Source organism: Mixophyes fleayi, chromosome 3 (assembly GCF_038048845.1).
Source record: "Mixophyes fleayi isolate aMixFle1 chromosome 3, aMixFle1.hap1, whole genome shotgun sequence".
Lineage (NCBI taxonomy): Eukaryota > Metazoa > Chordata > Amphibia > Anura > Limnodynastidae > Mixophyes > Mixophyes fleayi.
The window spans coordinates 105,587,370-105,600,842 of NC_134404.1; the positions used below are offsets into that span (position 1 = coordinate 105,587,370).

A 13,473-nucleotide genomic window follows, 5' to 3' on the forward strand; every position below is an offset into this window, starting at 1 on the left:
CACAAGAGAACAGCAGGACCCTACTAAAGTATATACATGAATTGCATTTACACAATAAATAAAACATTTTTAATTAAATATCAAACACTAAAGGAAAATGTGTTACAAAGATTTTATTAGTTTTTATGGGTTTAAAAGAATGTTTACAAATATGTGAATTGTATAACTTTACAAATGTATTTTAATAATGGCCTTTACATTGTCTGATCACTTGTTAATTTGTGGCTGGAATTGCAGACAGGGTCATCTGCAGTACCTTTACTTGGAGTCCAGTAATAATGCTTCTTGAGTCCATGAAAAAGCTCTGCAAGATAGGTACGTCCATCTACAATGTATGGTCGCACGTCTGTTGAGGAGGCAGTCAGACGACCAATGGAAAGAAGGTTTGAAAATGCCTGAAGTAGGGAGAAATCAGGTTATTTATTTCTCTGTTTATGCCAAGTTGACCAAAATAAATAAAACGGATTAGTTGACCTGCGCCTTGTCTCGTCTCTGGTAACCACCTCTCACTCCCGCCTACAAGACTTCTCCCGTGTTGCTCTCACTTACGGAATTCCCTACCACGTCCAATCAGACTTTCCCACAGCCTTCAAATTTTTCTACGCTCTCTGAAAATCCAATCTCCACTCTGAGCCACACTCGCCCTCTTCCACTTAAAATGTAAGCTCTCTAATGAGCAGGGTCCTCCATACCCTTTCTTTGCATGTCTGCATTTATTTTGTCTGTCCCTGTTTTATATTAGTATGGTTTTCCCTACTGTACAACAACGCAGAGCACTGTGGCGCCATGAAAATCTACAATAAAGCGGTGGAAAACGTCCAGGCACCTAGAATTTGGGCTTTGGTGACCAGCTGCCAACCCTGTCTTCTTTCTCTAGCATTATTATTTCTTTATAAGGCGCCACAGATTCCGTAACGCCTAACATTAGACATTGGACAGAGAGAAATCTCATTGCAGAGGCAAATCTGCAATTAAATAATACTTTGTTGAAATGACGGAAAAGCACCATTCAGCAAACAATAACACAGACTTTGTGCTGGGTAACCCTGTTACAATTTTGGGCATTATTGTGTCATGTAGCGTTGCTACTTGCTGAGAATATGTTGTGGGTGTGGCTTGCATATGCTGGGCACTGTTGGCACGTGTTGTGCAAAGTCACCCCATTCATTTATATATATCCTGCACTGCCGCAAGTTTTTTTTTTATAAAAGTGTTGCCTCCTAATTTTTAGAAAACTTTGTCCAGCCCTGCAATATGACATAGATTACTAACTTGCAAAGAGTGTCATGAAGACCAGACAAGTGTTTACCTCCATAAATAATAACTATCTATAAGTATTTATACCATATTTGCAACATTAAATTAATTTGGATTTCTGTCCTGTTCCTAATTGCTTTGATATTACTATACATATTCTGGTTTCCCATAATCTCACTATATGCAGAAGTATTATAACTTTAACCCCTCAAAGGCAATATAATTTAATCTTGCATTCTGTGATTTTTCTAATAAATGCACAATTGGCAAAAACTATCCAAGCTAAATAGAAAGAGTTGCTCCATCTAATGTAGTATAAATAGAAAATAACTGCTCAACCCTAACGCTGGTTATAAAATACTCTAAGCACATTTGGGGGGATAAGCCCATTACACTCTAACTGCTACAGATACTGAAGCTGTCCAGAGGGAACGTTTTTTTATAGAAGACATGGAGTTTTCAGTTCTGGTGTCCAAACTATTATGTATTAGTGCCCAGATGTCTGCACTGACGTAGACATGTTAGAATTGTAGGTCTGCATCGTATTTAGTTGTAACGATAGAGATTGTTTAAAACAAACATAACTCCTGGTCCATATAATGGCTACAACAACTTTGCACCTACAATATATATATATATATATATATATATATATATATATATATCCATCCATATATAATTGCTCCGGACTAGGTGTCAGTTTACTTGTGTACTCTATACAAGAGCTTTTAGACTTCTATTCTTGATATTTTAATTCAGAGTTGATCTGTAGCTCTCCAGCCATTGCTGAACTTCAGTAATTCTACATCTGTTCGAGAGCATCCTTGATTGATCAAGGGCATCAAGGTCTGACTACTATTGTGTAATAAAGATTTAGCTTTTCACATTATACTTATTTACCCTCATTTTGGTAGCAAATGTTTGTATGAAGGTTTAGTGTGAAAGCACTAGCTATATTTTATATAATTATAATTCTAGACAGGGAAGATTACAGAGGGTATAGACACCCTGTTGGCTTGTTTCATAGAGTCTAACTGTTAAGCTTGGAGAGGTGTTTGGTGTAGGACTGTGACATCACCCCCAGTAAATGTAAGTACGCTTTGGTTTTCTAAATTAACGCCTTCAAATATACTCAAAACCAGATTTTTCGGCTTTATACGTAGGATACCCCTTGCTGGACCTACTTTGGATTCCTAGGTCGGACCGCCCATCGGGTGCCCGTAAACTACTCTCCATCTCGGATGCCTTACGGGTATGGGATAAACTTATTAGCTCACACAAGGACTTTGTACTCCCCTCCCGTAATCTTTCCCTTCAAGCACTGTCGAAACTCATCCCAGATATCAATATTACTATATGGAAAAATAGAGGGATAGTCTCTCTGGCGGATATGTTTGCGCAGTCCCTTTTCCTCCCCTTCGACGTGCTTAGGGACGAATACAATCTGCCTCAGTCCGAGATGTTTAAATATATGCAAATTAGACACTGGGTGGGGGCAGCCTCCAGGATCCCCCATGCTCTGTCCACATTACCAGCTCAGGTTCTAGATAGACTAACAAAGGCGGGTAGTAGGGGAGGAATAACATTCTGGTACCGCTATTTCCAGTCCCTGGTCCCAGCCTCCAACCCAAGCACGTTGGGAGGCAGATATTGGCCTGATTCTCACTCCCCAGCAGTGGGAAAAGATCTTCATATCCTTACACCGCATGTCTAGATGCATTAATCACACCAAAATGCATGTTAAGCTCCTCAATCGGCTCTATCTCACCCCAGATCGCCTTCATAAGATATGGCCAAGTCAGTCTAAATTCTGCTGGCGTCAATGTGGTCAGATAGCAGATGTTTATCATGTCTTTTGGACATGCCTGGTGATTCAGGCGTTCTGGGGCGAGGTATCCGCTTTGATCTCAGAGGTCCTGCGAGTTTCTATCACTCTTGACCCGGAGGTAGCCCTCCTACACATATACCAACCTGTGATCCCTAGCTATAAGCGCTATCTATTGGGACACATACTAATAGCCGCTAGAGCAGCAATAGCTCAGAACTGGAAGTCCCCTGCTCCCCCCAGCATCACTAAGGTCGTGTCTAAAATCCAGTAAAAGTTTTGAGATGGAGACAACAGATGTGCCCTATACGTCACCCGCCTCCAATCCAATTTTCAAATGATTTAGCTGGCACGAGTATGTCACAGAGGGCTCCGGTAGAGCACGGGTAGCCTCAAATCTTTCACCCTCTCCCTCTCCAGCAGCCCTCATAGAGGAACCCCAGCTTAATGAATAGGTTCTGCCTGTGTGTTATTTGAGCTACCTAGGTTTTAATGTGTCCCCATTTGGTGTACTACAAGAAAGACCAATGTGTATATCTTATTTCTGCTGTTCAAAGTAATGTGCATGTTATAAGATCGTTGTTTCAATTGAGTGACTTCCCCCCCCTTCCCCTGCATGGGCTTTTTTCCCCTTTCTTCCCTTTTGTTTGTTCCTTCAATTGTACTTGTCCCCCTTTCTTTTTTCTGTACCCCATTTAATTTTGAAAAACTCAATAAAAATTTATTGTAAAAAAACAGATTTTTAATTTTGCAAGGAGATTTTATTTGACAATTTATTATAATTGTAAATGTTCAAAATATACTAAAGAGCAACAGTATACATACCGTGCAAGCATGTTCATCGAGTACATTCCCCCAAATGTAGATGTATTCTACACTATTATTTGTCCTTATGGAATCTGCTAGGACTTTTAGACCTTTTCCAGTGATATTGTTGCTTACAATTGATAATCTAATAGAGGGAACAAAGTAGGAATAATGATAAATATTATATAACATTTCACTAACATCAGCAATATCTGTTCTGGAACATTACATAATTAGTATATATTTTCATTAACACTTCTTGTTGATAAAGCCCATTCACAAGTTTATATTCTGTAAGTATACTAAAAATAGTTTGATTAGGAAGATCTATGTCAGTCTGTAAAAATTAGGAACTGCTATATGATTTACATTTTGTTCCATTACATTGCCATACTGTGTGGAGTGTAATACTAACGCTTTGAGGCTGCTGTTGTATGAATGAATAGCTTCAGCAAGGTAGATTGCACCATCATCCTCCATCCTGTTTGATGCCAGGTCTAAGATCTCCAGTGTTGTATTTGTCTTCAGCAGTTCTGCCAAACGCTTAACGCCATCACGAGTTATTTTATTGCTGAATGGGTAACATAGAAACATATTTACTAGTGTTACTCGGCGTGTAAAATAACAGGCACTCATTACAAGCCTTTGTACTTCAGTTATGTCACACTGGAGCATATGAATGCTGTTTGTATTAGAGTGTATCTAATGGTTACCTGCAAATCAAAGTCTTTTCCAGTACACATTAGAATGCCTCACTAACCACTGCATCTCCCTTCATTATGGTGACATCACAGGTTTTCACATCCTCTGTGTGAAAGTGGAAGATGCCTGTTTGAGGTTGCCTGGGATATCCGAATGTAAACTGGAGAAGATGTTGAACTGCAGGTGACTGTTTGCTCAACTTGTATACTTTATATTAGATAATCTAACAGCCTATCTAGCTATATGTAGATGGCCTTATCAGTGTGACGTTTGTATGTTCTCTCCGTGTTTGTGTGGGTTTCCTCCCACACTCCAAAAACATACTGGTAGGTTAATTGGCTGCTATCAAATTGACCCTAGTCTGTCTCTCTGTGTCTATATTAGGGAATTTAGACTGTAAGCTCCAATGGGGCAGGGACTGATGTGAGCGAGTTCTCTGTGCAGTGGCATTATATAAATCGCTGCTGCTGATGATGATAGGTGAACGTAACTTAGTGAATGCATCAAGTAATGCAGTGGAGTAGAAGCAGTGAAAATTAAAGAAGTGTGTTTTATAAATAGTTTGCTCTGAAAGTTTATGCAATATTTTTTTTTTTTTATTTAATCTTTTTATTAGTGTAGAAATCATGAGAGCTCTGGTTATTTTGGATAAGTATATTTGTTTAAAGAGTATTTGTTGTGAAAGTATTAGAAAGAAGAGGGTCGTTTTAGCCGACGTAATTCAAAATACTCAAGACAGTCGGCCAAAAGCATATTCCACCATTGCTCTGGGAATATCATATCCGGTGACCTAGGGGGTGTATATACCATAATGGGCATTCGAGCTACACCTAGATACTTTGGTTTCATTATTTGCAAACATTGAACATATCATTACCAGCTTAAATCAAGATATTTCAGAGAGCTGTTCTCATATAAGCCTTCACACAGACGCTCAACTCCAGAATCTGTCATCTCATGTTTGGCTAGATGGAGCTCCTTCAGAGTATTATTCACCTTCAACATCAAAGACATGTGAATGGCAGTATCTCCCTAAAGGAAAAATATCCCTGTTAAAATGTAGTTTTCAAAAGTGTAACAATTCCTAAATCTTTTAAAGTGTTTTAAATGCATTCATGCCTGCGGTACATACCTGTTGCACATAGAATATAGGGCGGTTTAGATTTATAGACTTTATTGATTTGCAGTGTTGTAGAACTGTGGCAAATGCTATTAAACTTTGAATACCCTGTAAGGACACACACAATAAATATATTATATACACATAATATTCTATTGTAAAATCCGGCACTATCACACCAATGTCAACATCATTTAGGGGACACAGGAAAATTTTAATAAAGGGGTAATTGCTATGTGGCCACCATTACACTTCTTAGTAAGGGAGTCTGAATTGTGATTCTAGCTTAGTTCCCACATTTCCTAGGAAGACCAGAAATCTTTTAGTTAAAAGAGGGGAGACTCCAAGTTAAAAAAAATAAATGCATACTAGTCTTTAATCATACTTTCCTACTCTGCTAGAACGGGAGAGCAGGTTATTGTTATTTTTTGGAGTGTGCTTTTGTTTTACTTAAAGCATTTGATTGTTTTTTTTGTTATGTTTTTAAATGTGTGTATTTTAAACCCTTTGAAGAGTTTAAAAATTAGTAATTATTTTCCTATGTGCACAAACATGTATTTATGGATGTGGTATGTAACATAGTAACTTGCTGCTGTCTGAGGCCATGGGTATTTTTTGTATTTTTGTTACTATAACTTGTGATAGGCTGTTGAATGAGAGAGATACAAATGTCACTCAAGCTGTAAGACTGTAGTTTATAAAGATGCAAACAGAATAAACCATTTGTAGGATACATAACAGTTGTTTGATTAACCGTTTTACTCAAACTAACAGAAGTATTTATTTACTAGCAGAATAGTATTATTAAATCTATCAATAAGGTAGAAATCATGCATTTAGACCTCTGCAGCAAGGAAAGTAGCTTGCTAAAAAAAATGTTTCCTACAATTTGCTGACCCTCAGAACCATTGTGTCTCTATCCCTGACTGCACAGCCTCCAAACTAAACCCATTGCAGTCTTTGTGGGACTGGGGATAATCAGCAAGTCAATAGAGAGATTCTATGGGCAGATAACCCCCTCTATGGGCAGATAACCCTCCCACATGCCTACTGTAGAGGCTAAGCATCATGTCTACACACAGAGATCAGGTATTTGTTTGCATTAGATAAAGATTTAAACATAGGAAGATCAGGAAAAAGCCTTTGATTTCCACAAAGGGAGTGGGACACAGTTGCCTCTCACAAAATGTTTATATTCTCTGTATAATATATCCAGATCTAGAAAGGTCTACAAATCATACTGTCATACTTCATTGTAAAACTACCAAATTCCATTCACTCCTATTCCTATACCGCCAGGTCTACATTACCACTTCCACCACTGAGTGCGGGTCCACACATACATATCAACAAGGTCACCAGCAGCTAGGATATGTGAACATTCACATAAGCAATCCAATGGGTTCAGATTTTTAGAGAGAACACCAACTATGCTGTTATTTCAGGACTTTTTTTTAAATGACTAAATTTACCAACAACATGAGTATTTGTGTGACCAACATTAGCTACTGCTAAAGATTTTTAAAAATTAATAAAAAAATAATAATTTATGAGTATTATTTTGCTTTCCAAAAAAAAAAGAAAATGAAAATAAACTCAATGTCTAGGGTTACTATTTCCTACAGTACGTCTTTGATTCATGGATTATTCAAACAGTTTTTGAGAAAAGCCACAGTATTACTGCAACCTCTGGTCTGAACAGCTGCCAGTCCCTGTGAGCATGATTTTCTGGTATAAGGACTATTTCTGACTGACTTGCACATTGGCAGCTTGATGACCCAGATATGCAGCTGAATCTTACAATTTACCTTCTGTAAACTTCGACCCCCGCTTTGACTGGGATTGGACACAGAAGTTTGGAAAGGAGAGGGAGGCTTTCAGTGCCATAGAGGGTGGAGTATGATTGGTCTGGTGAGCTGCTCATAGTAATCCCTTTAAATAAACTATAAAGGGCACTGGCTGGGTAAACGTGGATGTATTTTGTAGCCCTTTCCCCCTTCGGCCAGTAAGGAGGTGTCATTAATCTGGGAGCCCTGTTTGCCCATCCATGTGCAATATTTACTGATGTTTTGCAGATGTACTTTTGAGAACACTTAAAAATAAAATAAATGTTTCAGGAAAAACCTAAAACCTGCAGGAAAATGTCTGGATTAAGGTGATTAAGAAGGAGGTGAGACAAAGGTATACAGATAGATAATGCTTAGATGTGATTTTTTCATAATAGGATCTCAGAGCAGATTCAATACCATTAGTCCATAAGACCATCATTGGACATTGGGGCTATGCTCTTTGATATTGGGCTATGTATTGGCTGTAGCATCACACAGTGGGTATGGCCAGTGTTAGAAATATTAAATCACATTATGAGCATGAGGATACAATAATAATGGTAGATAAGTAATATGAGACCCCCGCCCCTGTGAGTTTTTTTCTGGTCATTTTTGACATTCAGTGGCTGCAAAAAAAAATGTCATCTGTCATGCCACCAACTGAAGCAAACCCATTAGATAAACTAATCAACAAAACATTTTAGTGTAAGAGATAAAAATGTTGAAATACTGCGTGCATACTAAATTTGGAACATTACACAGCATGCATCATGGAGAGTAAAGAGACAGTAACAATCAGATATCAGTAGATGGACAGAGGCTTCAATAGATACCCAATTGGAAAGCGCTACATAATTTTCTGTTGTTCTGTGACTCTCCCTGGAAGACAAATAAAGAATAATGCAGTACCTTCTGCTCTTGTATTTTCCTGTCCATTGTAGCCTTTGTCCAGTGAGCTCTAGAACAGAGTCTGATGTGTTGTGAATGAACTGTTGGTTAAGTACAGGTATCACAGAGGACAGAGGACAGCCCAGGGGAGGAGATCAAGTTGCACAAACAAGATGTGAAAGCTGTTAGGGGCAAAGGGCATGCGAGTTGTATTGTAATCACTTAGAACTTTAAAGTCTCTGTACTTTTCATACTATTTTGCAATATGTTATATATGTGCGATAAGTATATATTGGGCATCTTTTCCTCAAACACACCTGTCATGAGACCATATTAGATTTTTTTTCATGGATTGTATATTGGGCATATTAGAGAGAGGAATTATTTTCTGCAAAAGCTGAACTCCGTTCCCACCATCTCCCATTATTGCATCATGGTAGGAACTTTTCCTTCCACTACTGCCTACTGTATCATCAACTTCATTCATGCCCCGTTATTTATAGAGGATTAAATAAGAACAGCGTCTGCATCTGAAAGGAAAAGGGATTTAAATTCCACAATCGACTAAGGCTCTCCAAATATTAGTCCAACAAATAAGATCGGTCTTTTCAGAACATCACGTAACTGATTCTACTTGTAGTCAATTAGGATGGATTTTCTAGGTGAAAGATGGAATTTTGCCCAGGACAGTGGATAGACATAAGAGGGTCATAGAAGTATCAGTGGTCCCAATAAGGAATACTTAGGCCGCACACCCAGGTAGGGGGAACAATTCACCCAGCCCAGACGGCCATTGTCTGGAGCCCATGGGACTGCTCCCTTGCAGCCACTTTTACGTGAGCTGATTTTCAGGACTGTGTGGCTCTATGGAGGGAAGTTGTGAGCATAAGGACCAATGAGAGGCCTAAATCACAGAGATTGCTGGTTGTGATTGGTTCTCCCATTCAGAACCCCCCTCTGCAACCATTTTAAATTGGCCAACTTAGAAGGTTTCACTGGTTCTATGTTACAGAATTGGAGGAGCCCTGGATAAAACAGCTGCATGAAGGGATGGAGCAGATAAGTAAAAAATTGCAATTTGGTGGCAATGCAGCTTTAAAAGAAACATCCACAATTTTTCTTCACGTATATGAAATGATAAGATAATTTACTAATGATTGTTCTTAACATTTCTGCTGCATTCTGGTGAGTTCAGCTGGCCTATCAAGTAAGTATTAGATATCATAAGATATTAGTTGTCTACAAACGGTAAACTTTTAATGCTGCAAATTGCAAAGCAATGTCTTATTGATTGGGGGTATGGATTTAAAAAATTAGCAATATGGACCAAAAGTGAGAGAACAGTAGTTTGTAGTGATACAAATATCAAAGTGATAGAACGTAGGTCACAGTATGAGAATGTCTACATAAATATTTGCAAATTATCTAAAATTCCATATTGGACCAACTATTACTTTAGTGAGTTTTTGTACTAATGATAGTCTGTTGCTCATCAATTTGAGGAATAATGTATAACAACTCCAAAAACATTATTAAAATGAACATGTGTGTGTGGGAATTTAGGCTGTAAGGTCACATGGGGCAGGGACTGATGTGAATGACAAATATTCTCTGTACAGAGCTGCGGAATTGGTGGCGCTATATAAATTAAGGATGCTGATGCTGAATATAAAAGGCAGATGCTTTAGATTGAAAGCTATACTAGTTTTTATTTTGTTGTGTTATATGACTAAAAAGTGCAAGAGGTGGTTTTATTTCAATGCAGATTATAGGAGGTTATTCTGGAAAATTCTGTGACATCACTTGATTTTGACATGAAACTCACATTGTGTATTTGTACTTACCACATATTATCACTTGTCCATGTGTTCTCGCCATACAGGCCACAGAAGGGCAGTTATACCTGTGTATCACTATTATATAGCCTTATCCCTCTCACCACCCTAACTGCTCACAGAGGTCTCTTTTAGCCACCAAAGGGCCACATTTTATTTCATAAAACCGGAATAGAACTGAAAACAATAAGTGTGGCTTGTAAGCTGCAATTGTTTTGCACAGCTCATGTGTGTTTTTAGAGTTCTTCAAGAAGCTTTCAAACCAGTTTTTGTTTTACACGGTACAGACCAATCTAATGACCACTAGGAAAAGAGCAAAACAACCACCTATGCGACATTTTACAGAAAAAAATTGTTTTGTTTGCAGAAGCTCGTAACACTTTGTATGTCAGAGGTTAACAAACACTTTCTAAATAATTTATGACAGAAGTTAACAAACAGGTGTTTAGTGCTCTAGTGTCAGGCTTCTGAAATGGTAATTCCATGCTATTTTATTAAATCACAACTACAAAATGACAGTAAAAAGATTTGCAAATTAATGCTATTGTTTTCCTCTGTTTCCTTCCGGATGAATGTGTGGAATTACATCTGTATGCCAGAGAATTACGCCAACTTGTATCAAGCAAGTTTGAAAAGGTACTAGCGTTGGTTTCCTACCACCCTCCCTTCCCACAGTACTGTAGTAGCAACAGTCACTGCTATACTTGGCTTTACACACATTTAACAAACAATATAATTGCTGGTGGATGGTACAATTTTAACAATTTCATTGCTCCACAATTAAAAACACTTTATTTTTATCTTCACAATAATTCTCAATGAGATTAGTTTGAGTTGAATTAAGTGACTAAACAACCGCAAAACAGAAATTGTTCAGATGGAGTTATTCTTTTAAAGAACAAAAAAATCCTTTCCTTAATCAAATTATTAATTCTTTAATTAAAAAATCAATCTTGTGCATTGAGTGCAGTGGCAGATCCGGGAGATGGTGGGGTGATCGGGGCAATCACCCCTCTAGCAGGGGCATGCTCCCGGAGGCTGCAGGTCAGTGTTGCTATCGGCACATACAAGTTGACAGAGATCCCTGCCCGGCTTCTCTGATTGTGTTTTAAATACAGTCAGAGCAGCCAGGGCCGCCGAGAGGGGGGGGGGGAGCGGGTACAGTTTACCCGGGCCCGGCCATGTCAGGGGGCCCGGGCCGGGCCCTCGCTGCTAATTCAATTTTTTTTTTTATTATTTTATTTTTCTCTCGTGCGCTATTTTTTTTAAACTTTTTTTTTTTTTCCCGGGGGGGGGGGGTCTTGGGTTTCTTGGGAGCTGGAAGAAAGAATAAATAAAAATAAAAAATACTCACGTGATCGCACGGCGCCGTGTCCCTCCTCTCCTCCATTCACACTGACTGCCGGGCGTGACGTCATCAAGTCACGCCTGTCAGTCAGTGAGGAGCGCCGCAGCCAGCACGAAGAAAGAAGACAGAAGAGCAGAAATGAAAAGAAAGAAGTTGACAAAAGGTAAGTAAAGAAAGGCAAGGGGAGGAAAACAGAGAGGGACAGTACTATAAAGAAAGGGGACAGAGAAACAGAGGAGGAAAAAAAAGTGGGCGAGAGGAACAGAGGAGGAATAAAAGGAGAGAGCCACAGAGGAATAAAAAAAAATTGGGGAGAGAGGAACAGAGGAGGAAAAAAAGTGGGAGAGAGGAACAGGAGGAAAAAAAGTGGGAGAGAGGAACAGAGGAATAAAAAAAGTGGGAGAGAGGCACAAAGTAAAAAAGAAGGGGGAAAAGCAGCATGGAGGTCGCAGTGTGAGCATAAGGGGGTACAGTGTAGTTGTGATGAAGGGGCACAGTATTGTGTGTGTGATGGCACAGGGGGCTTGTTGCAATGTAGTGTGTGTGAGGTAGGTGGCGGCTAATTAATGGGCGCTATTTTGTTTGTAGGGTGATGGTGAGGCAATTTAATAGTGGGGACTATTAATTTAAGATGGGGTGGTTTGGGGGCTATTGAATCGTGGGGTGAGTTTAGGGAGAATGAGGTCTATTTATTAAATGTGACTATGAATTATTTAATGGCAGTGATGGTTGCGGGAAATAGGTATTGCTGGGGCTGTTTGCAGGAAGGGAAATAGGTTTATTTATTAAATGTGAATAGTATTATTTTAAATGTTGGGGCTGGAGGAAGGCCTAATTATTAATCGTGGGTGCTATTGATTTAACGCCGGGGCTGGCTGTAATTTTCTAAATGTAGCCATTTTTTTTTCAAAATAGGTCCTTCAACATTTCTGGATCCGGACAAGCCACAACTAAAGAAACCAGCAGCCACAGGTGGAGAAAGTGAGAAAAACAGGTAGGAGAGAGCAGCACAGTGTGTGAAATGTTGTGATTCTAGTAGGGACAATACCAATTTTTGGTGAATGTTGTGCCCAATGTAAGGTGTAGGCCAAGACTGAACTGTTTGTGTACACACTGCATTGTTTGTATACTACCCTGTGGTGGTAGATGTCCTGAAAGTCAGGAGTGCTTGAACATATGTGACGCTCCGGCGAATTGAGAGCCTAGTGGTTTTTATGTTAGCCAGGCCCCAATGGCACGTTTGCCACGCCCCCAAATGCATGACCACACCTCCCAAAATTTTTGCACCGCCGTTTGGCTAGCCACGCCCCTGAATGTATGACCATAGACCTACATTTTTTTGCATCGCCGTAAGGCGTCGCAAAAATTTTTTGGGGCTTACTTGACTATGAGGGGGGCCCCATGAATTTGTTGTACCCGGGCCCTGAATTATTCTTGGCAGTCCTGAGAGCAGCCGCTCAGCATACTCTGACTGCTTGTATGTGCCAACAGAGACACTGACCTGCACATAGAGAGCAGCCGCCGGGAGCCCATGGTGAGAAATTAAAAAAAGGGGGCAGGGCCTAAATCTTCCTACCCTAAAAAAACATTCTAGATCCGCCCCTTATTGGGTGGTGGCGGGATCTTTAGTTCTTTATGTATATCCTTATTCCTTTTAATATGTTTAGCTATTGTTGCAACACTTTGGAAAATAAGTCATCCTCAGCGCTGCAGAAAAGCCTCTATGTTTAAATGTTGCTTTCAGTCTCAGGGTAGCAAAGAAATGTGGTTAACACGTACAAAGGAATGTTGTCCATTGCCCCATTGTCCACCTAATCTTCTTCTAGGAGGGAATTGCCGCATCATTGCTGCGCGATGTTGCG

At 39.4% G+C, this 13,473-nt stretch overlaps 1 protein-coding gene across 1 annotated transcript in view; it reads right to left on the reverse strand.

The window, feature by feature from the left end:
- LRRC34 (leucine rich repeat containing 34) overlaps nucleotides 1-13,473 on the reverse strand; it is a 26,980-nt gene continuing 13,507 nt past the window's right edge. Inside the window, exons 7-11 of the mRNA XM_075202099.1 lie at nucleotides 5,724-5,819; nucleotides 5,469-5,623; nucleotides 4,305-4,460; nucleotides 3,908-4,034; nucleotides 1-395 (exon numbers count right to left, since the gene is read on the reverse strand). Coding sequence (XP_075058200.1) covers nucleotides 195-395; nucleotides 3,908-4,034; nucleotides 4,305-4,460; nucleotides 5,469-5,623; nucleotides 5,724-5,819 — 735 coding nt within the window. The 3' untranslated portion in view covers nucleotides 1-194. The remainder of the gene's footprint in view (nucleotides 396-3,907; nucleotides 4,035-4,304; nucleotides 4,461-5,468; nucleotides 5,624-5,723; nucleotides 5,820-13,473) is intronic.